General features: G+C 35.4%; 1 protein-coding gene across 2 annotated transcripts in view; it reads right to left on the minus strand.

Annotated features, from left to right (window-relative positions):
* Positions 1-211: 211 nt before the first annotated feature.
* The window catches only part of LOC125654132 (patched domain-containing protein 3-like), a 32,465-nt gene continuing 5,018 nt past the window's right edge, over positions 212-27,658 (minus strand). The window contains exons 2-4 of one of the 2 annotated variants that reach the window (XM_048883937.2): positions 10,490-11,516; positions 9,999-10,205; positions 212-9,884 (exon numbers count right to left, since the gene is read on the minus strand). In XM_048883937.2, coding sequence (XP_048739894.2) covers positions 8,422-9,884; positions 9,999-10,205; positions 10,490-11,516 — 2,697 coding nt within the window. In that variant the 3' untranslated portion in view covers positions 212-8,421. Of the gene's footprint in view, positions 10,206-10,489; positions 11,517-27,658 lie in introns of both variants that reach the window. The other variant, XM_056143770.1, reaches the window with a different exon arrangement.

Genomic DNA, 27,658 nt, shown 5'->3' on the forward strand with positions numbered 1-27,658 from the left:
CTGACGGCAGATGTGATTGGTCGACACGGGGATACTTAATTCTCCTATGGACCTGACCCCACTTCTGGTATGTACAGGGTTCCGTGTTTGCCTATAACTCTTAATTTTGTGTTCCTTATTGGAGTTATAAGATTGATTATTGTTCGTTATATTGTTATGGGTAAGAACAAACCCTTAATATAGCGCAGCAAAATTTACTAACAAAAGGCAATTAAACAGTAAGATTTATTTACAATTAACAATTGAAACAAAAATTGTTACAATAGCAAAATATCAACTTTGTGTAGTTGAACAATAAATCCAAACACACACGCACAAAAAAAAAAAGATAATCCAAAATAGTAGTTACCAGTATAAAAATCCAAATGAATAGTTCTAAAAGAGTCTAATCAGAGCTTCGTTTTTATCAAAAGAATTTCAGTGTACATATAATAGGAATGCCGAGCGTTTGGCGATGGAACTGTCACTACCTGATTTAACGACTTAGGATTGTCGTGGCCGGAATTCGAACCCCGGCCTTTCGTATGCAGGGTGCACGCTCTAACGTCTAGACCCCCGCGGCGGTTCTCCCAGTTTGAATTTAGACAATTTTAAAGATTCATAGTTGTTCATTATATCATTTTTAACACACTGATTAATCCTTTTACCTGACCAAGATATATGGCTGACGGCGGGTGTGATTGGTCGACACGGGGATGCTTACTTCTCCTATGGACCTGACCCCACCTCTGGTATGTACAGGGCTCCGCGGTTGCCAATAACTCTTAATTTTGGGTTCCTTATTGGAGTTATAAGATTGATTATTGTTCGTTATATTGTTATGGGTCAGAACAAACCCTTAATGCAAGGTGAAGATAACGAACAGCGATCAATCTCATAATTCCTACAAGCAATACAAAATAGATAGTTGGGCAAACACGGACCCCTGGACACAGCAAAATTTACTTTGAAAGAAAATTGTTACAATAGCAAAATATCAATTTACGGAAGTTGAACAATAAATTCAAACACACAAAAAATGATAATCCAAAATCGTTCTTCCCAGTAAAAAAATCCAAATGAAAAGTTCTAAAAGTGTCTAATCAGAGCTTCTTTTTTATCAAATCAATTTCAGTGTATATATAATGGGAATGACTTTTCTAGTACAATCTTGAAAAACCATGATGCAACATTACGTAATCTTTCTACAAAAAATAGCGGAGGCTCCAGAAGAATCTCGATCACACAATGAAATAAACAACACTTTCTAGAACTATCCAGGTCAACTGAGTGCAAATAGTATTATACATGTACACAACAATATTCACCTTCCATCTTGATCTGGCCATTCATTATATTTCGGTACAGAAAACGTCATCTTTGAGTAAAATACAATAAAATGATGATGGAAAAACTATCTGATTTTAATCGACAGGCAGTGATATTTGGTTGAATAATAATAAAAAATAGACATTTGAGCCATTTTAAGCAGTTTTTTCCCTAGAAATATCGTTCATGATATTATGTTGGTATTGAATGGTCAACAGGGGATCCTTATTCCTGGAAGGTACCTGGTTCCATTTCTTACGGTCCGTGTTTGCCCTATTTCTAATTGTGTAATCGTTATAGACGTTTTCTATATTAATCAATGTTTGTTTTCTTCACTTTTGCATCAAAATAGTGCAATTGAGTCATGTTGAGAATGCATAGTTCTTCGTTGAGTGTTTTGAAAGTGAGTTTTGAAACTTCGTCCTTCCTCAGATTCGTTATTCCTCCCTACCTTCCTAACGAAGTATTTTTTAATGATTTCTTTATTTTTCTTTCATACAAACAAACATTGAAGTCAATATCAATAGCATTTGTTTTGAAACACACAAATACACATACCACTCTCACTCTGACTCTCTACACCTAAACACTTTCAACGAGTGCATACATACTGTACACATAAAAAGAACAGATCTAGGTAAGTGGTTACTTTTGTTGTTTATAACAAAGTCTATACACTGTATGAAAAGGGGGAAAAAGTAATAACAACAGGAGTAATGAATGAAATACATGTACATATAATAACAGCTACACATCAAAAATACTTTGAAACAATGACCACTGTTTTTCAAAATTTTTCAATCTAAAATTTGGACTTGCAGCATATTTTTCCACTTTATATTTTATCTTTAAATGACATAATAATCCACATGGATCTGGCATTTTATTTTGCAATAAAGAAATGAAAACATATTGCTTAGCATAGAAAATAACACAATTAATGACTTTGTTATGAGAAGATAGAGGAACTTCACAAAAAAAAAAATATGTTCGATATATTGAAACCAATTCTTTCATGTGTCTTTCTGTAAATGTGAAGGCTCAACTCACTCCAATGAGCTTTTAACCGGAGTTTTGTACGAAAATTGCAATGCACGTGCGTGCGCGTGCATGCACGTGCAGACAAAATGACTATTGTTCTGCACATCTACAAACACTATACTATCATCCTGGAAAGTTTCATATTGATCTCTTCTGTAGTTTTGAAGGACACTCCCGGACAAAAAAGTCCGGAGAAAAATAAGAATAACGAGCTATAACTGTGTTGGGATGCCAACACAAATGTCTCCGAACACCTCCCCATGTCAGAAATGCTTTTTGATGCCAGATATGCACTCAGGATCCTCAAAAAACCCTAGATACTAAATTTGGTTGAAATCCGATGGATCTCATTTTTGGCCGCCATTTCCTTTCATAGCTGCCATTTGTAACATTCGAGATTTTTTTGGAAGGAAATACTCATGCTAGAAATGAACTGAGGACTTTCAGTTGACCCCAGAACCCAAATATAGAAGATATTTTAACACTTTCAAATATTTCGGTATATGGCGGCCATTTTGAAGAGGAATAATAATAACAAGCTATAACTGTGTTGGGATGCCAACACAGATGTCTCCGAACAGCTCACCATGTCAGAAATGGTTTTTGATGTCAAATATACACTCAGGATCCTCAAAGAACACTAGAAACTAAATTTGGTTGAAATCCGACGGACTTGATTTTTGGCCGCCATTTTCTTCAATGGCGGCCATTTTGAAACATTTGAAAGTAAATAGGAAGGAAAAACTGATGCTAGAAATGAATTGTGGACCCTCCATTTACCCAAAACCCAAATGTTGTAGAGATTTAAACACTTTCAAATATTTCGGTATATGGCGGCTATTTTGAAATTGGCGGGTCAAAAAAGTTTTTTGATGGTGGAAATGAACTCGGGGTCATCAAATTACCCTAGAAATAGAATTTGGTTGAAATCCGACAACGTTGATTTTTTGACGTTTTTTCAAAACGGCGGCCATTTTGAAAATTTGAAAGTTGTTTGCACCCCTCCTGATGACCCCTATCATATCACAAAGTTTGAAATGGATCTGTCGAAGCACTTTCATAAAACCGCGCGGACAAATTACTCACTAAAGAAGAGGAATAATAACGAGCTATAACTGTGTTGGGATGCCAACACAAATGCCTCCGAACACCTCCCCATGTCAGAAATGGTTTTTGATGCCAGATATGCACTCAGGATCCTCAAAAAACCCTAGAAACTAAATTTGGTTGAAATCCGACGGTTTTGATTTTTGGCCGCAATTTTCTTCAATGGCGGCCATTTTGAAACATTTGAAAATAGATTGGAAGGGAATACTGATGCTAGAAATGAACTGTGGACCCTCAATTGACCCCCAGAACCCCAAAACTGTAGAGATTTTAACACTTTCAAATATTTCGGTATATGGCGGCCATTCTGAAAATGGCGGCTCCAAAAAAATATTGATGGTAGAAATGGAGTAGGGGTCACAATATAACCCTAGATATGAAATTTGGTTAAAATCCGATAACTTTGATTTTTTGATGTTTTTGATTTTGAAAATTGATTGCACCCCTCCTTATGACCCCCTATCAGCTCACAAAGTTTGAAGTTGATCAGTCGAAGTACTTTCATATAATCGCGCGGGCAAATTTGTCCCTAAAGAAGAGGAATAATAAGAAGAAAAGTATAATAAGAACGAACTATAACTGTGTTAGGATGCAAACACAAATGTCTCCGAACACCTCCCCATGTCAGAAATAGCTTTTGATGCCAGATATGCACTCAGGATCCTCAAAAAACCCTAGATACTAAATTTGGTTGAAATCCGACGGATCTCAATTTTGGCCGCCATTTTCTTCAATGGAGGCCATTTTGAAACATTTGAAAATAGAATGGAAGGAAATACTGATGCTAGAAATGAACTGTGGACCCCCAATTTACCCCAGAGCCCAAATGTTGTAAAGATTTTAACATTTTCAAATATTTTGGTATATGGCGGCCATTTTGAAAATGGCGACTCAAAAAAAAAAAATTTATGGTGGGAATGAACTCGGGGTCACAAAATTACCCTAGAACTGAAATTTAGTTGAAATCCGACAACCTTGATTTTTTGACGTTTTTGGCCGCCATTATGAAACGGCGGCCATTTTGAAAATTTCGAAAGTTTATTGCACCCCTCCTCATTACCTCCTATCAGCTCACAACGTTTGAAGTGGATCTGTCAAAGCACTTTCATAAAATCGCGCGGACAAATTTCTCTGGAAAGAAGAGGAATAATAATAAGAAGAAAATAAGAATAACGAGCTATAACTGTGTTGGGATGCCAACACAAATGTCTCCGAGCACTTCCCCATGTCAGAAATGGTTTTTGATGCCAGATATGCGCTCAGGATCCTGAAAAAACCCTAGAAACTAAATCTGGTTGAAATCCGACGGACTTGATTTTTGGCCGCCCTTTTCTTCAAAGGTGGCCATTTTGAAACATTTGAAAAGTGATTGGAAGGAAATACTGATGCTAGAAATGAATTGTGGACCCTCAATTTACCCCAGAACCCAAATGTTGTAAAGATTTTAACATTTTCAAATATTTTGGTATATGGCGGCCATTTTGAAAATGGCGACTCAAAAAATTTTTTTTATGGTGGGAATGAACTCGGGGTCACAAAATTACCCTAGAACTGAAATTTGGTTGAAATCCGACAACCTTGATTTTTTGACGTTTTTGGCCGCCATTATGAAACGGCGGCCATTTTGAAAATTTCGAAAGTTTATTGCACCCCTCCTCATGACCCCCTATCAGCTCACAAAGTTTGAAGTGGATCTGTCAAAGTACTTTCATAAAATCGCGCGGACAAATTTCTCTGGAAAGAAGAGGAATAATAAGAAGAAAATAAGAATAACGAGCTATAACTGTGTTGGGATGCCAACACAAATGTCTCCGAGCACTTCCCCATGTCAGAAATGGTTTTTGATGCCAGATATGCACTCAGGATCCTCAAAAAACCATAGAAACTAAATTTGGTTGAAATCCGACGGACTTGAATTTTGGCCACCCTTTTCTTCAAAGGCGGCCATTTTGAAACATTTGAAAATTGATTGGAAGGAAATACTGATGCTAGAAATGAATTGTGGACCCTCAATTTACCCCAGAACCCAAATGTTGTAGAGATTTTAACACTTTCAAATATTTCGGTATATGGTGGCCATTTTGAAAATGGCGGCTCAAAAGAAAATTTTGATGTTGGAAATGAACTCGGTTACCAATTACCCTAAAAAAAGAATTTGGTTGAAATCCGACAACCTTGATTTTTTGACGTTTTTTGGCCGCCATTTTAAAAAGGCGGCCATTTTGAAAATTTGAAAAGTTGATTCCACCCCTCCTAATGACCCTCTATCAGCTCACAAAGTTTGAAGTGGATCTGTCGAAGCACTTTCATATAATCGGTCGGACAAATTTCTCACTAAAGAAGAGGAAAAATAAGAAGAAAATAATAATAACTAGTACTTATTGTAACGGGGACCGTTACAGATGTTCCCCAAACATTCCCCCATTTAGCGAGTGGTGTCATTTATTTCAGTACAAGTGGTTTTGACCATTGCAAACTGTGTAACATGTGAATATATAACTATCTTATAACGTTCAGTCCATTTCATGCTAGTACAAATCAGTTATAAAGATCTGAGAATTGTGTGCACGTGCACGTACGTGCATGCACGTGCTGATAAGTAATTCGACCATCTCTATACATTAGAATACTTACTATAGTTCAGTTAACAGTTCAATGAAAAACGAGAAACTAATGGCAAATCAAAACTACAAAGACCGAAATCAATGCACGTGCATACACGTGTGCGTGAGTACCATACAGCAATTTTGTTGATGCTATTCAATAGACATTTGAACAATATCCTTACTATATGAATTTGGTATCGATTGCTTCACTCATAAGAAAGTTATTGGGATTTCAAAATCGTCCAATCAGAATTAAGCTCACGTGCATGTGCGTGCAGGGAAGTGATTTTGACACTATTAATAAATTGATAGGCACAAAACATACCTGCAACCTCAATTTCAAACCTATTCATTGCAATCTTAAAATTTTATAGACCAATACTTAAATTTAGACATCAAAAATTACAATGCACGCACATTCACGCACACGAGATTTTGATAATGGAAAATTTGTTGACACCATTTCATAGGCATTCATATCATAGATCCTCAGGGTAAATTTGAATTCATTTCAGTTTTTAATTCAATAGTTATGACCATTTTAGTACCCGAAAAATGAAAGAAAAGCTATGCACGTGCATACACGCGCACGTGAGTATGACTCAGCATCAATGTTGACGTCATTCAATAGACATTTGATAGATATACTTACAATATAAATTTCATATTGTTTCCATCATTTATAAGAAAGTTATGGCGAATTGAAAATCGTCCAATCAGAATTTAGCACACGTGCATGCACGTGCCGGATTGTAATTATGACTGTACACATTTGTTAAGAATATCAAGATACATACACAACCCGTTTGAAAAGATTTTGACAAAAAAAAAACAAAAAAGTTATGGTCATTGATCGAATTGAATCTTCAAAAGACAATGCACGTGCGTGCGCATGCGCGTTTGCAAATTTTATCACATAGATCTGTAGATATTTAGCATGTCTACCTATGCTGTAAATATCATTAGATTTCCTTCATTGACATGGAAGTTATGGACGGTTTTGTATTATCCAATCAAATTAAAGCACACGTGCATGTGCGTAAAAAGTTGTAAATTTGACTATGCCAAACAAGTAAGGGTCTCAAGTTATACCTATGATATAAATATCAAACGATTTATTGAAAAATGAAAAAGTTAGACGCATTCCAAAATTTGTAAACAAAACATCCAATGCACGTGCATGCACATGCATGCATTCTCAGAGAAAATGACATTCGTTCCGCACATCTACATATGCTATACTATCATCCTAAAAAGGTTTCATCTTATCCCTTGAATGGTTTCTGAGAACACTCGTGGACAAAAAAGTCACAAGAAGAAAGAAGGAATAATAATAAGAAGAAACAGAGTAAAACCAATATGTTCTCGAACTTTGTTTGGGGAACATAATAATAAGAATAATAAGAAACGGAGCAATAACAATATGTCTCCGACACTTTGTGTTCGGAGACATAATAAGAAACGGAGCAAAAACAATATGTCTTCGACACTTTGTGTTCGGAGACATAATAAGAATAATAAGAAACGGAGCAAAAACAATATGGCTCCGACACTTTGTGTTCGGATACATAATAAGAAACGGAGCAAAAACAATACGTCTCCGACACTTTGTGTTCGGAGACATAAGAAACGGAGCAAAAACAAGATGTCTCCGACACTTTGTGTTCGGAGACATAATAATAAGAAGAAAATAGGAATAATAAGAAACGGAGGAAAAACAATATGTCTCCGATACTATGTGTTCGGAGACATAATAAAAGAGGAAAAGAAACAACAGAATAACAAGGTCTTCCATCGGAAACGGAAGACCTTAATAATAAGAAACAGAGTAAAAACAATATGTTCCCAAACTTTGTTTGGGGAACATAACAAGCATAATATTGTTGAACTACTCAATTAGACAGAGAGAGATATTAACAAGTATCCATTGTACATGATTTTAGGTAGATTGAAATATGTTTCCATAGAACTAACGTCAGATGTCATCACAATTCACATAGCCCCAATCCATGTAACATCAGCACATTTATCAAAGGCTCGCCTCGGTTTAAATGTTCATTATACGCAGAAAATGTCTTCGCGTATCGAATCAGCTGAGAGACATAATAATACAAAGCTTCTTGTAAAACAATTTATTTGTATCTTTTTAAATATCTAATTTTTATGAAACCTTTCTCCGAGTGTACAAATATATACTAATATTGAGTCAAAATGTAGAATTCCTACAAGGTTTATACATCTTATATCCGTCACCAATATCTGTAATCAGGCCTTGATTGTTGCTATGTCAAAATGAGTAATGCTTGCTCGTCTCGCTATCGACAGCTTTCGCAAAGACAATTTTTTGCTTTTCGAACCATTAGCATGCATAGCATGTTTCTGCTGATAAAATTTCGCTGTTATCATCAAAACCCCGCAGATTGTCAGGATATCTCGTCCGAATGTCAGACTCAACTCTTCCCGGTGTAGAATTAAAAGAAGAATTTAATGTATGGGTTTTATGGAAGCAAGGCGTAATCGCATACAATAGCAAAGGAAGAAAGAATGACGCGTGTATCAATCCGAATCCTATAACTAGAAACATTAGAATACCAAAGGATTTGAATACGTAGCTGGTAGAAAATGCAAGCATTACTATTCCCAGTAGCGTGGAAAAAGCTGCATTAACTACAGGGCCACCGGACCTATCGATAGCGTTTTGTAGAACTATTTCTCGACTATATCCCTCAACAGTCATGAAAGCGTGACAAATATGAACGCTAAAGTCAACAGAAAACCCCACACTCATTACCAAATGGATCATAGTTATTGAGCTCAATGTCAGATCCCAGTAGTACATAAAGCCAAATATTCCACACAGAATGCTAATGAGTGTTATGCATACAATGGATACCACTCGCCAATCGGGCATAAATATAACTGTTACAACAAGCATGGCAGCAATTGCAATGCCTAGTGTTTGAAGAGTACTTGGCAAAATATGTACGTACTGTTCAAAGAAAACAAAAGCAGGAGTGTAAATTATACAAGGAAGAGCCGTGCTCTCTGTGAGTTTTCTTATACGTGTCATGAAACCTCCTTGTTCATTCGACGTTTTCATGTTTTTTGCTTTCAAATAAAATTTTGATGACAACACCCTGTGCCCAGAAGTATCCATCACGAGATCGTTTCTAAAGGATTGTCCACTCTGAGATGTTAAAAACTCATTTAAACCACCAATAAAATGTAATTCGGAAGAATCATTATAATACGCCGATTGTTTGTAACTGTTAAGCCAGTTTATCTCAACAGTGTCATCAATGTAATTATCCATTTTTGCCTGGGATAACACATAATTTATATGATTTTGCGTTTCGCTTCTATGGTATTCTTGCTCTGTAATCACGCAAAATGTAATCATTGGTTCAGTGGTGAAATAATTTTCGTCCCATACACTATACTTGTAATAATATGAATCTTTTGAAACTAAATTGAATAGTTGGAGCCCTTGCTGAAGATGTACACAGCCATATATTGAAAATGAAATGTAAGCAAGGAATGATAAAACAACAAAAAACTTCCCAAACAAATTGTTTAGAATCAAAAGTATCACTTTTTTGGGATATTTTTCCATTGGGCTTTCTACATCACGTCTTGTTTCAGGGGGTGATCCGGGAACACAATGAAGAAAACATTTAGGCTTATTTTTATATCGAGTTTTCGGTTTTACGATTTTTCTGCAACAACAGAAATGTCTGTTTTCCTCCGTTCTTTTTTCATTGATTGTTATTGCTGGACACATGAAGAAAAGTTGATTTAAATAGCAAAAGAACACCGACACACCTGAAAAATTGAAAAATCAAAGCAAATATCATTTATAATGGAGAAAATCAAACTTTGTAAAATGGCAAAGGTGTTTGATTTTATATTAGATGGTAAACAACAGAAGGTTTGTACCTGTGTAAATGCAGAAATTCCTTATACTTTTAAATACAGATGTTGCTCCAACAACAAAGGCCAGCAAATCTGTTAATGATGTAATGCTTATGGCAACTGCGCTCTTCTGCATCATGAAAATCACCCTTTCTTCAATTGATATTTTAGAGAGAGGTTGGGCGTCCGCTATCCCAGACATTAAAATGAACATATCATCTATACCAATCCCTACAAAAATTGAAAACCGTGAACTACTCTAAAGGTATAAAGAAATAATTAACAAGACATCATTTTTAAAATGAACTATTCCCAACAACGAAATAATACTAAAACTTTGAAAAAAAAGTATCTTAAGAAATGGAGGTATTAATTATAGACATACACAATGTCATAAAAACCTTTAATTAGTACTTTCAACTGATGGAAAATGTTTTATGACGTTCGATATCCAACTCAAATAACAAATATGTAGTTTAATTTAGATGATGTTGCACATACACGGCAATACATACCAATAACCAAGAACGGCATCACACCAACAATGTTTGTGAATTGTATTCCTATTGCACTCACAAATCCGCAGGATGATGCTATAGCCAACAAAGGGGCAATAACACCTGCTATTCCTAAATTCATACGATTGGCTACATTGTTACAATTTATGGTGAAGGAAGCAAGAGATGCATATGTCATCATCAGAACAAACGTAACAGAAAAAAATCCTATGTCACTTTTTGTGTTTTTGTTCAGTTCTGTTCCTAGGGAATCTGAGTACGCAAAAGCAATATCGGTCAGATTCGTTTGTAAGCTTTCTAGTTTGCTTACAAAAGCTTTTTCCCATTGCTTAGAAAGTTCTACTGCATTTACATCGCTTTGTCGCAAATAATATTGCAATTTTACACCAAGAGCAGAATTCAACTTCCCAGTTTCATGACTCGCCTGCGCAAGATAGGGCGACAATATATGATCTCCATCAAATGGGTAAGTTATATTAGCAATGATGAATTTTTTTTGAAATGTATCCATGAGTACAACAGCACTAGCTATTCCTTCGTTAGAATTCGAACCGGCTCTCAAATCATCATAAGTGTACGTTTGCCCAGTGGAATCACTAACACTTATAGTGTTTCTGATTATACTGTTGATGTTGTTTATTTCGTCAACATAGGCTTGGTTCATTATTGTACTTTTATTTTTTGAGATAATCATCACATCGCCATACAGTCCAAAGTCCGAAAGCTGGTAAGGACGAAAACTGCTGTTTGTGGAGTCTCCGTACAAGTTTCGTAATGCAGACCGGTCTTTTATTGCTTGACTATCCATTGGTGTGTAAAGTGTTTCCACGTCATTTTCGACTTCTATGTTCACAATTCCAATGGTCAAAAGTAAGTTTACAACAATGCAAACAATCATTATTATTACAGGATACGTTGAAATGAAAAAGCCGAGTTTTCCAAATGCATTCTCTATCACAGAATCCCATTTTCGTTGACATTTCGAACAACAGGAACAGCACAACCGTCGCTTGCTTGTCATTTTCTAAAAAAAGTACATGATATTTTGTCATTAATTATTGTTAGTATCATTGAAACTACTAAGAAATCACTGGTCACAGTAGCTCAGTGGTAGAGCGTTCGCTTCATCACCGGACGATTTTAAGTTCCATGACAGTGCAAACCTAAAACGCGAACATAGGCAGCGATTATTTCTTCGCCATACACACGGCATTTAAAAGTGAGAATCACGCGGGTACGTTAAGGTGGGTCATGAAAATCTTTGCAGGGCTGAAATCCGCGAAACAATGTGACACAAGAAACAATGGTGCAGGCACCAAATTCATGGGCCGGAAATATTTGGCTAGTGTAACAACTATATATTTTCAGAAAAGGTGTTCCAAAGAATTCCTTTGTTTAAAAGCGCAAGAAAATTACACCGAAAAGGCTGGTAAAATTTAGAAAAATTGTGATCAAATCAGGCGATGAACGAATTGAGTGAAAACAATTCGCTAAAGGGGTATGGACACGATTTGAGCTGAAAATTTTCAAATTCTATTTTCCATTTTTATTGTTTACAATGCTTAAAACTAAATTATTTCTAATGCTTAACCACAGCCACCGCGGCGGTCTAGAAGTTAGAGCGTTCGCTGCGCATGCGGAAGGCCGGGGTTCGAATACCGGCCGCGACACACCTTAGTCGTCAAAACAGGTAGTGACAGTTTCATCGCTAAACGTTCGGCATCAGGTGTGAATGTAATGGGTCTTCAAATATGACCTTTAAAACGGATGCCCCGTGTCATAGTAGGTTTGGTACACTAATGAATCCTCACTGCTCAATGGTCATAATCGCCGATGAAAGGCCTAAATTCGAAGCCCTTCACCGGTCTTGGTGACGTCATCATGTGAGTGAAAAATTCTCGAGAGACATCAGACAAAATACAATCAATCAATCTTATGCAGTTATTTCTGCCCTAGAGATTTTTAACAAATTTATATCATTGATGAGTTGTACTTTCGACATTTTATTAAGAAAATAAAAATTGCCTTTGCCCGTACAGTATTGTGTAGGGGTCGACTCAAAGTATCGACACCTTTATTATGGGACCTAATGGGATTTTCTCCTATGATAAAGAACTTTTTAATATTTATCATATTCTTGTCCTAGAGTTTTCAATCTTTTCAATATATGTGAAAGTCTTAGGCATATTTGAGAATATGATGAAATAAAATAAACATGTCCCCGTTTAGAAAGACCAAGGGACCATCTCAAAGTTTCCTCCCTGAGACATTTTTGGCTCTCATAAAACACTATTAGGCAAAATTTTTGAAGACGAAACCCCATAATTTTGTTTGTAACTTCCTCAATTCATAGGGACTTACCAAATCTATCAAAATAATCTATTGGGTGTGTATCATTGCAGAAAATGAAATCAGAAGATTAATTAGGGAACGTTTCAAAGTTTTCATTTGAGAATCTACTTATAATTTTAACTCCAGCATATATCAACAATGATATATGTTTCACTGATTAGAAAATTTCATGTTTAAGGTGACTCCATACTCGCAGTTTTATCTGATACAAGTTTGAAAAGTGTATTTATTTCCATTCATTAGATTTAAAACTAACAAATTATCAAATAAAATACATAGGTCATCACACTTTTTAAGATGAGAGACGTACAGAAACAGAATCATATATCACCATCAGAAAATTGCTATTTTCCTTAAACAACGTTATCAAATTTTCATAAAAGCTGGTTATGACGATATAGTAACATTCATAACAATTTCATGAAACTATATCTTCACAAAAATATACAAAATGTCTGTAAAAAATAAAGGAAATCTATCGCATAATAGACTAGATAAAGAAATCAATAGAAACAGAGTTATTGCCCTTGGATTCAATATTTTGACATGTTTCATTGATTATTCCTCGATAACTTAGACTTTTAAAATAGTTTATTTCTAACAAGATTTTTTACAATAAGTATCGGAAAATACTCCAACAAAATTTATGTTCGTATCATGCATAAATCTAAATAAATAATTGATTTTGCAAATTCTGATGACATCACAGGAGGGTGGAATTACTTTAAACACCTTTAGTTTATCTGAGCGTTTAGTTTTACTATCATAATCAATGAATAAGGTTGTGTCGTCTTGAAAAAAAAAATAGAAGTGCACTAAAGTTGCTTGAAAGAAATTTTCGAAATAAAAATAATCATTCTTCTATGAAATATCATATTCTGTGAACATAGTCATCCTTCTATCATATATTGTGTTCAGTGAAAGGTGAAGATAACTAACAGTTATCAATCTCATAACTCCTATAAGGAATACAAAATAGAGAGTTGAGCAAACACGGACCCCTGGATATATAGCAGAGGTGGGATCAAATGCCTAACAGGAGTAAGCATTCTTTGCCGACCGGTCACCCCCGCCTTGAGCCCTATATCTTGATCAAGTGAGTGGAGTTATCCGTAGTCACAATAGTTGTGCCAAGGGCGGCCTAACAATTGGTATGAAACACATCAGCCAGCATTTGACCCAATGATAGGTTGTATTGGCAAACTAGATCGTTATAACGACCATAGAAAAAATCAATATATGCACCCAGGGGTGCATGAGCCGAGTTGCATGGGATACATTGTAAAGTCAGGAATGATGTGGCATATTTATAATTCTGAAGAACTAATTTCAGTTTTAAACTTTTCGAATTACTGTCCAGAAACCATATTTGTCTGAAGTTTTCAATCTGTTTTCGGTCACTGTGACCTTGACCTTTGACCTTTTTTCTCCAAAATCAATAGGGGCCTTGCTTTGCTGGTATCCAACAATATGTCCAAGTTTCATTTGATTCAAATTAAAAATTTTCGAGTTATCCTCCGGAAACCAAATTTATTTTGGAATTTTTAATCTATTTTCGGTCACTGTGACCTTGACCTTTAACCTATTTTCTCCAAAATCAATAGGGGTCTTCTTACCTGGTACATAACAATATCTTTAAGTATCATTTGATTCGGATTGAAACTTTCTGAGTTATCATCCGGAAAACAATTTTTTCTAAAATTTTCAGTCTCTTTTCGGTCACTGTGACCTTGACCTTTGACCATTTTTCTCCAAAATCAATAGGGTCTTCCTTACCTAGTACCCAACAATATATCAAAGTTTCATTTGATTAGATTGTAAACTTTTTGAGTTATCATCCGGAAATCAATTGTTGACGCCCGCCCGCCCGCATCACCAAACCAATAGCCGAGTTCAACTTCGTTGCAACTCGGCTAATAATATATAATATAGTTATCTGTCATATGTTTAGTGAATACAATGTATGATAGGACTATTTGTAATTCGAAAAAGTCATAAAGCAACTTCATCGCACTTTTTCTTTTCTCCAAGACGATGCAGCCTTATTAATTGATTATGAAATACTGTGAAAACTGCACATCTAATTTCATTACACGAGATAAGAGAAACGTGCACGATCGCAATGCCCAGATACAAAATTATTCTGACAAATATACTCTATTATTGCATATTGGTAATAATCTGCGTATTATCTGGCAGATATTCATCAGTGATTATAATGAGCACAATGATAAAGACTTTAAAGGAAGTATTCACATTTATTTGGGTTTAAAAATAAGGATTGTTAATGTTGATAATTAACACTACAACTAATCTAGCTCATAACTAAATTTCCACCTTCTTAATACTGAGCTATAAGCAATATTTTAGCCTTAACTCTATGTTATTTTAAACAAGATTCGAGTCTTGTTTAAGTTTACTAACAAACTAATAAAATGATAAGCTCTCACTTTAAAGCATTATAATTCTGTACATGAAAAAAATTAAATTTCAAATGACATATTTTAGGTAAAAATACAGAGCAAACACCATACATTTTCGTAACTTTTAAGGAACATGGAAACGATTTCAACAGAAAATTCCCAATTCTATTTCCCAATTTGTAATCTTTACAATGCTTAACTAAGGTATTTCTAATACCCAGCAAACATTTGAATATCAGATGTTGAGTTACAAATGAGATACAGCATTCCAAATCTTTTGTTATGTAAACAAGGCTCATGCCATGTTTTTGTTTACATAAATATTATTCATTAGAAAATATGTTTAAGACAAATGACATGTGACAAATACTAGGAACTGTTTAATTGTGTTCAGAATTAACTTGTAAACTGAAGAAGAAAAAAAACCTCTGCTTTAAACGAAACTTTTACTATACTACTCAAAATTTGATAAGGATCATAGATATTTTTATGTTTAAAAAATTAATAACTGCATAACTGGCAATATTGTGTCCAAGTGAAATCAAAAACGTCTTCAACAAACTTGCACGTGCATTTCATGCCATGGGAAATGCGTTTCTCATCACAATTTATGCTTCTGCTACCATTGCACGATTTTCACTCAGGCATCAGTGTCTGATTCTTTCTAAAATTCCAAACTCACTTGCGTGTTTACAATACGTTTATCAACACAATGCCCCCTCAACGTGTAAGGCGTCGCCTGACGACAGAACAACTGGGCAGATGTATTGGAATGCTTGACGCTGGCTATTCACAACGTGACATGCAAATGCACTAAACATCAGCCATAGCGTTGTAAAAAGGGCCTGTAACCGACAGCAAACTTTTGGTACAGCAGCACACCGACATGGGGGTGGTCGTTAGAGGTCGACAACCCAACGCCAAGACCATTTTGTGGCTCTTCAGGCACGACGCCATCCCTTCTGGACAGCAACCAGCCTACGTAACGACCTCCTGAACGCCTCGGGGGTGAATGTGTCCACTCAGACGATACGGAATCGCCTTCACAATGCAGGTCTCAACTCGAGAAGGGCATGTGTTCGAGTCCCTCTGACTGTTTGACACCGGCGGGAGCGATTGGACTGGACTGAAGATCATGTCACTTGGACACAGAACGATTGGGTTCAAGTTCTGTTCACCGATGAGTCCAGGTATTGTTTGGACTTTACAGACAGGAGGCACCGAGTGTGGCGACGACAACGTGAACGTTTCCATGATGCCAACATCAGTGAACATGACCGTTATGGTGGTGGTTCCATCATGGCCTGGGGTGGAATCAGCAGGGATGGAAGAACAGATCTTCATGTTCTGGAGAGAGGAACAATGACAGGGGTGCAATACCGGGATGAGATCCTCGATGTTTACGGCAGACCCTACGCTGGTGCTGTTGGCCCTGAGTTCATCCTGATGGATGATAACGCCCGTCCTCATCGCGCCAAGGTGGTGGAGCAGTACCTTCAGCAGGAGACAATTGTCCGCATGGACTGGCCAGTGCGCTCACCGGACTTGAACCCGATTGAGCATGTATGGAACATGCTGCAGTTTGCCCTTTAACGCCGTAGAGCACAACCCACGACTTTGGCAGAGCTAGGAAACGCCCTCGTGAAAGAGTGGAACAACCTTCCCATTGGAAACATCCGGGTGCTGATCGATAGCATGGCTCGACGTTGTCAAGCCGTCATTGATGCAAGGGGAAGCCATACTCGGTATTGACACTCAACAAGTATTTAGAAATTCTTTACCGTTCTCGAGTTATTTCTAGAAGTAATTTTTAGGGGCCAAACTGTAGCTCCCTAACGGGGCCACATAGGGTAAAAACGAAATATGCATATTGTTCAGATCATCATTCTGAACAACTTTTGTTCTTTATTGCTTTTCAAAATATTTGTCGTTTTCGAGATACAAGGGGTAAAAAATTTATGGTTTTGGCCCTTAAAATCCCTTATTACGTAACATATGACCTCAATTTTTATCTGAATAGATTTGGATTGTTGAGATGAACATTTTTTGTTCTTTGACTTATACCAAAATATTAACGATTTTTGAGATATTTGATCTAGACTTTGAGCCCTTCTAGATCCCTAATTTAAGGGGTTAGCCCATAAATCTTGATATTTTCGAAAACATCTCGTAAATGTGCACAACTTTTGTTCTACATGTCTTAACAAAATATTTGCAAGAAAAAAGATATTGGAGATCAAAGGTCAAAAATCGCCGAAATCGGCGAAAAATTTTGGCAACCATTTTTTCAGGTCCAGGCGAGCCTTTAGGCAAATCGCCTCCGGTAAAATCGAATCCCCCACAAATCTTCTAAAATGTTTACTCTATCTTGTGTAGAAATTTCAAGACTCTAGCTTCAAAACTAACGGAGGAGATGTGTGGACAACAAGGCCCTTCAAAAAGTCACTAAAAGAGAGATAACTCCTGACCGGAAGTGACGTCAAGCACGAAATTTTGCAAGCAAAGTCTCGTCACCAAAAGACATCTTTCCTGAAAATTTCGTGAAAATCGATCGAGAAATGGCTGAGAAAAACGCGTGTACTACCAAGGAAAATAATAATAATAATAATGAAGAAGAAGAACGCGAACAATAATAGTAAGGTCTTCCGCAGGAGACGGAAGACCTTAATAATAAGAAAAGTGAAAAATCAAAAATAGAATCATAGAAGGGTCTTCCGCTGAAGACGGAAGACCCTAATAAGAAAAGTGAAAAATCAACAATAGAATAATAGAAGGGTCTTCCGCTGAAGACGGAAGACCCTAATAATAATAATAAGAAAAGTGAAAAATCAACAATAGAATAATAGAAGGGTCTTCCGCTGAAGACGGAAGACCCTAATAATAAGAAAAGTGAAAAATCAACAATAGAATAATAGAAGGGTCTTCCGCTGAAGACGGAAGACCCTAATAACTATACACTCATTACTAGTAATGAGTAGGTCTTCCGTTAGACCACTTCCGGTAAAGAGCTTTCTATTCCTACGAAAACCATTTAAATGTATCAGAAAATGTGCCTTAACAATGAATGAGAAATGTATTGTCGAATTTTTTATTCCTTTCTCGTAACTTCAGGTGACGACCGGAAGTACTATTCAGATGCGTTTTCCTATAAATGACAGCGACTCTTTACTGTCTATATTCCCTGAAAATTTCATCTCTCTATCTGAAAGAGTTCTCAACAAAAACAAGTAGACTAAAGAAAGAAAAAGTAGTAAGTTACTACCGACCGGAAGTCAATTTTGAAAAACAAAATGATCAAAACTTTAGAAGTTAATATTTTTATTAAGACATGTGAAAATCATATGAAAGACTTCAAATATAAGCGAGATTTATGGGGACAAAGAGACGAAAAGTAAAAAGATATTTTATCAAGAAACCGGAAGTAGTCGTTTTGACTACCGACAGAGTCAATATTCTTATGACACTTTGAAAGAGAGTTAATAAACTAGTATAAGTTTCAATTTAAAGGAAAAAGTTTGAAATTTGCGATTCTTTCCATCACTTCCGGTGACGACAGGAAGTGACGGTCGACATGTTCAACCCCCTGCTGCACGCTTACAAATGAAGATTGATCATCCCTGAATATTTGATGAACCTATATTTTACCTTTTCCAAGAAAAATGTTGGAGAAAATTCCTTTTGAGAAACAGAAAATCGGCCATATTTTCCGACCAGAAGTGAATGTTGTAAAAACAAAAATAATTATAGCAAGGTCATTTCATAAGACATTATTCCTGAACATTTCAAGAAAATATATCCATCCATCTCTGAGAAATCACTCGAAGAAATCGGAAAATCGATATTTTTTCAAATACTTCCGGTATATACCAGAAGTGAGGGACGAAAAAATTGAATGTATGTGTACACTGGACTAATGTTAGTTGATCAACTCTACAAGTTTCAAGCGTCTATCTATATTCATTATTGAGAAACTGAAAAAACAAGGTTTGAATATGTCCACCCCATATCTCACGACCGGAAGTGAATTATACAAAAATATTTAAATGTACTCTAGACATTTATAGTGTCTATAACATATGTAAAATTGAAATCATTAACTTGTTTTATGACCGAGATTTATGGCACTGAAAAATAAGAGAATGAATAGTCTTTCTTTGATATAACTGGAAGTTGGAGATTCAACTTCCGGTGGGGTCAACATTTTTTGAGAATTAGAACGAGACCTAATAAACCGATATAGGTTTCAATTTGAAAGAAAAAAGTTTGAAATTTATGAATTATTAATCACTTTCGGTGACGACCGGAAGTGACGGCCGACATTCTTAACCCACTACTGCACGCCTACAAAGTAAGATCTATTAACTCTGAAAATCTGGTGACTCTATCTTTTACCGTTTCTGAGAAAAACGCTGGACAACGAAAACAGCTAATAAGACGTATTTGCCGACCGGAAGTAAATTTTACAAAAATATTTGACGTTACTCTAGACATTTAGAGTGTCTATAACATATGTAAAATTCAAATCATTAACTTGTTTTATGACCGAGATTTATGGCACTGAAAAATGAGAGAATGAATAGTTTTTCTTTGATATAACCGGAAGTTGGAGATTCAACTTCCGGTGGGGTCAACATTTTTTGAGAATTAGAACGAGACCTAGTAAACTGATATAGGTTTCAATTTGAAAGAAAAAAGTTTGAAATTTATGATTCATTTAATCACTTCCGGTGACGACCGGAAGTGACGGCCGACATTCTTAACCCCCTACTGCACGCCTACAAAGTGAGATCTATTAACTCTGAAATCAACTCTACAAGTTTCAAGCGTCTATCTATATTCATTATTGAGAAACTGAAAAAACAAGGTTTGAATATGTCCACCCCATATCTCACGACCGGAAGTGAATTTTACAAAAAATATTTTAATTTACTCTAGACATTTATAGTGTCTATAACATATGTAAAATTCAAATCATTAACTTGTTTTATGACCGAGATTTATGGCACTGAAAAATGAGAGAATGAATAGTCTTTCTTTGATATAACCGGAAGTTGGAGATTCAACTTCCGGTGGGTTCAATAGCTTTTGAGAATTAGAACAAGACCTAATAAACCGATATAGGTTTCACTTTCAAAGAAAAAAGTTTGAAATCTATGATTTATTAATCACTTCCGGTGACGACCGGAAGTGATGGACGACATTCTTAACCCCTACTGAACGCCTTCAAAGTGAGATCTATTCACTCTGAAAATTCGGTGACTCTATCTTTTACCGTTTCTGAGAAAAATGCTTGACAACGAAAACAGCTCATAAGCCGTATTTACCGACCGGAAGTGAATTTTACAAATATTTTCGACGTTACTCTATACATTTATAGTGACTATAATATATGTAAAACTCAACTCATTAACTAGTTTCATGACCGAGATTTATGGCACTGAAAAATGAGAGAATGAATAGTCTTTCTTTGATATAACCGGAAGTTGGAGATTCAACTTCCGGTGGGGTCAACATTTTTTGAAAACTAGAAGGAGATATAGTAAACCAAAGTAGGTTTCAATTTGAAAGAAAAAAGTTTGAAATTGATGATTTATTTAATCACTTCCGGTGACGACCGGAAGTGACGGCGACAAAAAATATTACGTGCATGCACCATAAAGAAAATAGATCTATCATCCCTGAAAGTTTCATTCGATTATCTTTAGTGGTTTTCAAGTTTACCCCCGGAAAAAGTTTCCTTTAAAAACCGGAAAATCGGACGTATCTGACGAACGGAAGTGAATTTTGAAAAAATGAAAAAAAAAGCCTTGAGGTACCATCGTTCTCTATAATCTGTGAAAGTTTCAGGAAAATCTATCCAACGGTCTCGGAGACGAAAGGGAAAAAAAAAATAATAATAATAATAATAACTAGACACGATCTCGTTGCGAGCAACGAGTAGGTCTTCCGTCCGATTTGTTGATGCACTCGGAGTTAAAAAAAAAAAAGAAAAAGACAAATGAGTCCCAATTTAGTTTCCGACTTTAAGACACTTTAGATATAATCAATTTTTCATATCATAAGCTTCTGAAGCAAAGTTGCGGTGAAATTCGTTTGAAATTCAACTCTCCAGGCGAGCCATAAGGCCCGCGGGCCTATTTCTTGATGTCATTTGTTAGCCCTCTATAGACTCAACAACTTTAGTTCGATATGTCTTTACAAAATATTTACCTGTAAAAAGTTATTGAGATCGACCGATATCGACAAAAAATCGACTCTACAGGCGAGCCATTAGGACCATAGGCCTATTTCTTGATATCAATCGATAGATCTCGATAAACTGAACAACTTTTGTTCAATATGTCCTTACAAAATATTTACCAGTTACAAGTTTTTGAAATCGACTGATATCGACAAAAATCGACTCTACAGGCGAGCCATGAGGCCCACAGACCCATTTTTTGATATTGATCGATAGGTTATGACACATTGAACAACTTTTGTTCAATAATGCTTTTCAAAAAATATGTCGTTTTAAAGATATGAGGCGTCAAATATTTACGATTTTGGCCCTTAAAATCTCTAATTACGTAACATATGACCTACTTTTTGATTTGATAAGATCAAGTTCGTTGAGATGAACATTTCCGCTTCTACAACTTATTATAAAATATTAATAGTTTCCGAGATATTCTCAAAAACATTTGGACCCTTCTGAACCCCTAATTTAAAGGGTCAGCCCCTTTTGCTTGATATCGTAAGAAAGGTCATGATGACATTTCAAACATTTTTTGTTCAACAAGTATTTAGAAATTCTTTACCGTTCTCGAGTTATTTCTAGAAGTAATTTTTAGGGGCCAAACTGTAGCTCCCTAACGGGGCCACATAGGGTAAAAACGAAATATGCATATTGTTCAGATCATCATTCTGAACAACTTTTGTTCTTTATTGCTTTTCAAAATATTTGTCGTTTTCGAGATACAAGGGGTAAAAAAATTATGGTTTTGGCCCTTAAAATCCCTTATTACGTAACATATGACCTCAATTTTTATATGAATAGATTTGGATTGTTGAGATGAACATTTTTTGTTCTTTGATTTATACCAAAATATTAACGATTTTTGAGATATTTGATCTAGACTTTGAGCCCTTCTAGATCCCTAATTTAAGGGGCTAGCCCCTAAATCTTGATATTTTCGAAAACATCTCGTAAATGTGCACAACTTTTGTTCTACATGTCTTAACAAAATATTTGCAAGAAAAAAGATATTGGAGATCAAAGGTCAAAAATCGTCGAAATCGGCGAACAATTTTGGCATCCATTTTTTCAGGTCCAGGCGAGCGTTTAGGCAAATCGCCTCCGGTAAAATCGAATCCCCCACAAATCTTCTAAAATGTTTACTCTATCTTGTGTAGAAATTTCAAGACTCTAGCTTCAAAACTAACGGAGGAGATGTGTGGACAACAAGGCCCTTCAAAAAGTCACTAAAAGAGAGATAACTCCTGACCGGAAGTGACGTCAAGCACGAAATTTTGCAAGCAAAGTCTCGTCACCAAAAGACATCTTTCCTGAAAATTTCGTGAAAATCGATCGAGAAATGGCTGAGAAAAACGCGTGTACTACCAAGGAAAATAATAATAACTAGACACGATCTCGTTGCGAGCAACGAGTAGGTCTTCCGTCCGATTTGTTGATGCACTTGGAGTTAAAAAAAAAAAAAAAAGACAAATGAGTCCCAATTTAGTTTCCGACTTTAAGACACTTTAGATATAATCAATTTTTCATATCATAAGCTTCTGAAGCAAAGTTGCGGTGAAATTCGTTTGAAATTCGACTCTCCAGGCGAGCCATAAGGCCCGCGGGCCTATTTCTTGATGTCATTTGTTAGCCCTCTATAGACTCAACAACTTTAGTTCTATATGTCTTTACAAAATATTTACCTGTAAAAAGTTATTGAGATCGACCGATGTTGACAAAAAATCGACTCTACAGGCGAGCCATTAGGACCATAGGCCTATTTCTTGATATCAATCGATAGATCTCGATAAACTGAACAACTTTTGTTCAATATGTCCTTACAAAATATTTACCAGTTACAAGTTTTTGAAATCGACTGATATCGACAAAAATCGACTCTACAGGCGAGCCATGAGGCCCACAGACCCATTTTTTGATATTGATCGATAGGTTATGACACATTGAACAACTTTTGTTCAATAATGCTTTTCAAAAAATATGTCGTTTTAAAGATATGAGGCGTCAAATATTTACGATTTTGGCCCTTAAAATCTCTAATTACGTAACATATGACCTACTTTTTGATTTGATAAGATCAAGCTCGTTGAGATGAACATTTCCGCTTCTACAACTTATTATAAAACATTAATAGTTTCTGAGATATTCTCAAAAACATTTGGACCCTTCTGAACCCCTAATTTAAAGGGCCAGCCCGTTTTGCTTGATATCGTAAGAAAGGCCTTGTCATTTTAAACATTTTTTGCTCAACAAGTATTTAGAAATTCTTTACCGTTCTCGAGTTATCTCTACAAGAAATATTTAGGGGCCAAACTGTAGCTCCCTAACGGGGCCACATAGGGAAAAAACGAAATGTACATATTGTTTAGATTATCATTCTGAACAACTTTTGTTCAATAATGCTTTTCAAAATATTTGTCGTTTTCAAGATATGAGGCGTCAATTATTTATGATTTTGGCCCTTAAAATCCCTTATTACGTAACATATGACCTACTTTTTGATTTGATAAGAACAAGCTCGTTTAGATGAACATTTCCGCTTCAATGACTTATTACAAAATATTAATAGTTTCTGAGATATTCTCATAAACCTTTGGACCCTTCTGGGCCCCTAATTTAAAGGGTCAGCCCCTTTTGCTTGATATCGTAAGAAAGGTCATGACATTTCAAACATTTTTTGTTCAACAAGTATTTAGAAATTCTTTACCGTTCTCGAGTTATTTCTAGAAGTAATTTTTAGGGGCCAAACTGTAGCTCCCTAACGGGGCCACATAGGGTAAAAACGAAATATGCATATTGTTCAGATCATCATTTTGAACAACTTTTGTTCTTTATTGCTTTTCAAAATATTTGTCGTTTTCGAGATACAAGGGGTAAAAAATTTATGGTTTTGGCCCTTAAAATCCCTTATTACGTAACATATGACCTCAATTTTTATATGAATAGATTTGGATTGTTGAGATGAACATTTTTTGTTCTTTGACTTATACCAAAATATTAACGATTTTTGAGATATTTGATCTAGACTTTGAGCCCTTCTAGATCCCTAATTTAAGGGGCTAGCCCCTAAATCTTGATATTTTCGAAAAGATCTCGTAAATGTGCACAACTTTTGTTCTACATGTCTTAACAAAATATTTGCAAGAAAAAAGATATTGGAGATCAAAGGTCAAAAATCGCCGAAATCGGCGAAAAAGTTTGGCATCCATTTTTTCAGGTCCAGGCGAGCGTTTAGGCAAATCGCCTCCGGTAAAATCGAATCCCCCACAAATCTTCTAAGATGTTTACTCTATCTTGTGTAGAAATTTCAAGACTCTAGCTTCAAAACTAACGGAGGAGATGCGTGGACAACAAGGCCCTTCAAAAAGTCACTAAAAGAGAGATAACTCCTGACCGGAAGTGACGTCAAGCACGAAATTTTGCAAGCAAAGTCTCGTCACCAAAAGACATCTTTCCTGAAAATTTCGTGAAAATCGATCGAGAAATGGCTGAGAAAAACGCGTGTACTACCAAGGAAAATAATAATAATAATAATAAATAATAATAATGAAGAAGAAGAACGCGAACAATAATAGTAAGGTCTTCCGCAGGAGACGGAAGACCTTAATAATGAAGAAGAAGAACGCGAACAATAATAGTAAGGTCTTCCGCAGGAGACGGAAGACCTTAATAAGAAACAGAGTAAAAACAATATGTTCCCAAACTTTGTTTGGGGAACATAATAATAATAAGAAACAGAGTAAAAACAATATGTTCCCAAACTTTGTTTGGGGAACATAATAATAGAAGGGTCTTCCGCTGAAGACTGAAGACCCTAATAAACAGTACAATCACCATAAGGTCTTCCGTCTGAAACGGAAGACCTTAACTAGACATTATCTCGATGCGAGCAACGAATAGGTCTTCCGTCCGATTTCTAATGAGATATAAGATATGATCTGGACTGGGGTATTTCACGTCCTCTGTTACTGATTGTCACAACAAACGACTTTACTTTAATAATGCTTAATAACAAATTCTTTTTAGTTTAAATGATATTAAGAAAATAATTTGACAACTCTTGTCCCTTTATTTGAGGGGCTTACCCCAAAACTTAATATTATTAAATACATATGTAGCTGATGACAGTAACTACAACTTTTCTTCTATAACATTTAACAAAATGTTTTTAGTTTTCTAGATATAAACGATATTGAGTTTTAGGAGCCATCCCCTGAATTCCTTAAAAGGGAAGTTACGACAAAATTTAAAGTTGGCATATTGCTTAGAGTCACATTCTAACCAATTTATATTCTATAATGCGCTTTACAAAATATTTTTTGTTTAAGAGATAGAATGCATCAAAGTTTCGTACATTTCCCCCCTTAATTAAAATCCCTCTTTATGTAATCAATCTTTCTTTCTGACATCAGCAATTGCAAAACGTCAAAACGAACAACTTAATTTGCTTTAAATGCATGATGCTTAACAAATTCTTTTTAGTTTTTGAGATATTTAGAAAATACTTTTGACCAATCTCGGCCCTTTATTTGAGGGGCTGACCCCTAAAAATTGACATCATCGAACAGCTCTCATCATTATTTACAAAGTTTGCTCTATAACATTTAACAAAATGTTTTTAATTTTCAAGATATATAGGATATTCAGTTTTAGGGGCCATCCCCTGAATTCTTTAAAGGGAACTTAAGACAAAATTCAAATATGGCATATTGTTGAGGGTCACATTCTGACCAATTTATATTTTATAATGTTTTACACACAAAATATTTTTTGTTTAAGAGATAGAAGGCATCAAAGTTTCATACACTGTCCCCCTTAAAATCCCTTATTACGTAATCAATGTAAATTTGGCTGACATTGACAGCAATTGCAAAACGTCAAAACGAACAACTTTGCTTCAATAATGCTTAACAAATTCTTTTTAGTTTTTGAGATATTTAGAAAATATTTTTTATCACTCTGGACACTTTATTTGAGGGGTTGGCCCCTAAAACTTGATATGGTCAAATAGGTCTTATCATTATCTATATTTTTTGTTCTATAATGTTTAACAAAATGTTTTTAGTTTCCAAGATATATAGGACATTCAGTTTTTAGGGTCATCCCCTGAATTCCTTAAAAGGGAACTTAAGAAAAAAATTAAAGATGGCATATTATTTAGAATCACATTCTTATGGAATTGCATATACAACAGCCAACTGTCAACTGCTTACTGCTTACTGCCAACTGCTTACTGCCTTCTTATTTCTGTGCATGTTTGAAAAAAAACTATAAAAGCAGCGGTATGGAAAATTTCAACCATTCGAACCGATCACAATGTCGTAGTTCATTAGGTTTGGACAATTGACAGAATGAAAAAAAAAACCACCAGTAGCTAGAAACAGTATAGAAGATTTAATTAAGAAAGGTATAAAAAGGAATTTCATATTATTTTATGCATAAATACATTTATTAATATAACGAGACTATAATTATGCCCACTGTCAGTGTGATATATCTATATAACGCAACAGAACCTCGACATTTAATAGTAAAATGAAGCACTGTGTTATATATTATATATGCTAGAATAAAAGTTAACTACTCGGTCAACTTGGCATCAAATATTTGGATATCTAAATAGGAGCTAGATGCTTAGTTCTCAATATGCAAATAACTATAATGAAAAGTATTATTTGATTTTAGAGAAAATTAGACAAGTGTTTATATCTACATTTACCTTTGTTTACATGAAAAATAAATCATAATTTGAGGGTCTCAAAATCTGGGCATTCCCTGCCACGAAATTGCCCTTGAGGACGGAAGCAGAATCATTGACTTTGAGATATGGAATTCATTGACCGATGGTACCCTTCTGATCTTGCTTGAAAAAAAGCAGGATGAACCGGTAGATTTGCCAAATAAATGTAATTTACCAAGTACTAGCGCAGGTATATATGTTAATTGTTTTCCATTAAAAGATAAAAGAATGATATGGATCTAACACTATAGGCCACTAGACCATAAACTGAGGAGATACATGTACTTGAATTTGTAATTTTATGAAATCGCACATTTCAGAATATTACTAGCAGCAATTATGATTAGGTATACAAACATATTATGAAAATTTGATTTGTTTAGTGAAATTGATTTTAAACGTGATATGATTTCAAA

Source organism: Ostrea edulis, chromosome 7 (assembly GCF_947568905.1).
Source record: "Ostrea edulis chromosome 7, xbOstEdul1.1, whole genome shotgun sequence".
Taxonomy (NCBI): Eukaryota; Metazoa; Mollusca; class Bivalvia; order Ostreida; family Ostreidae; genus Ostrea; species Ostrea edulis.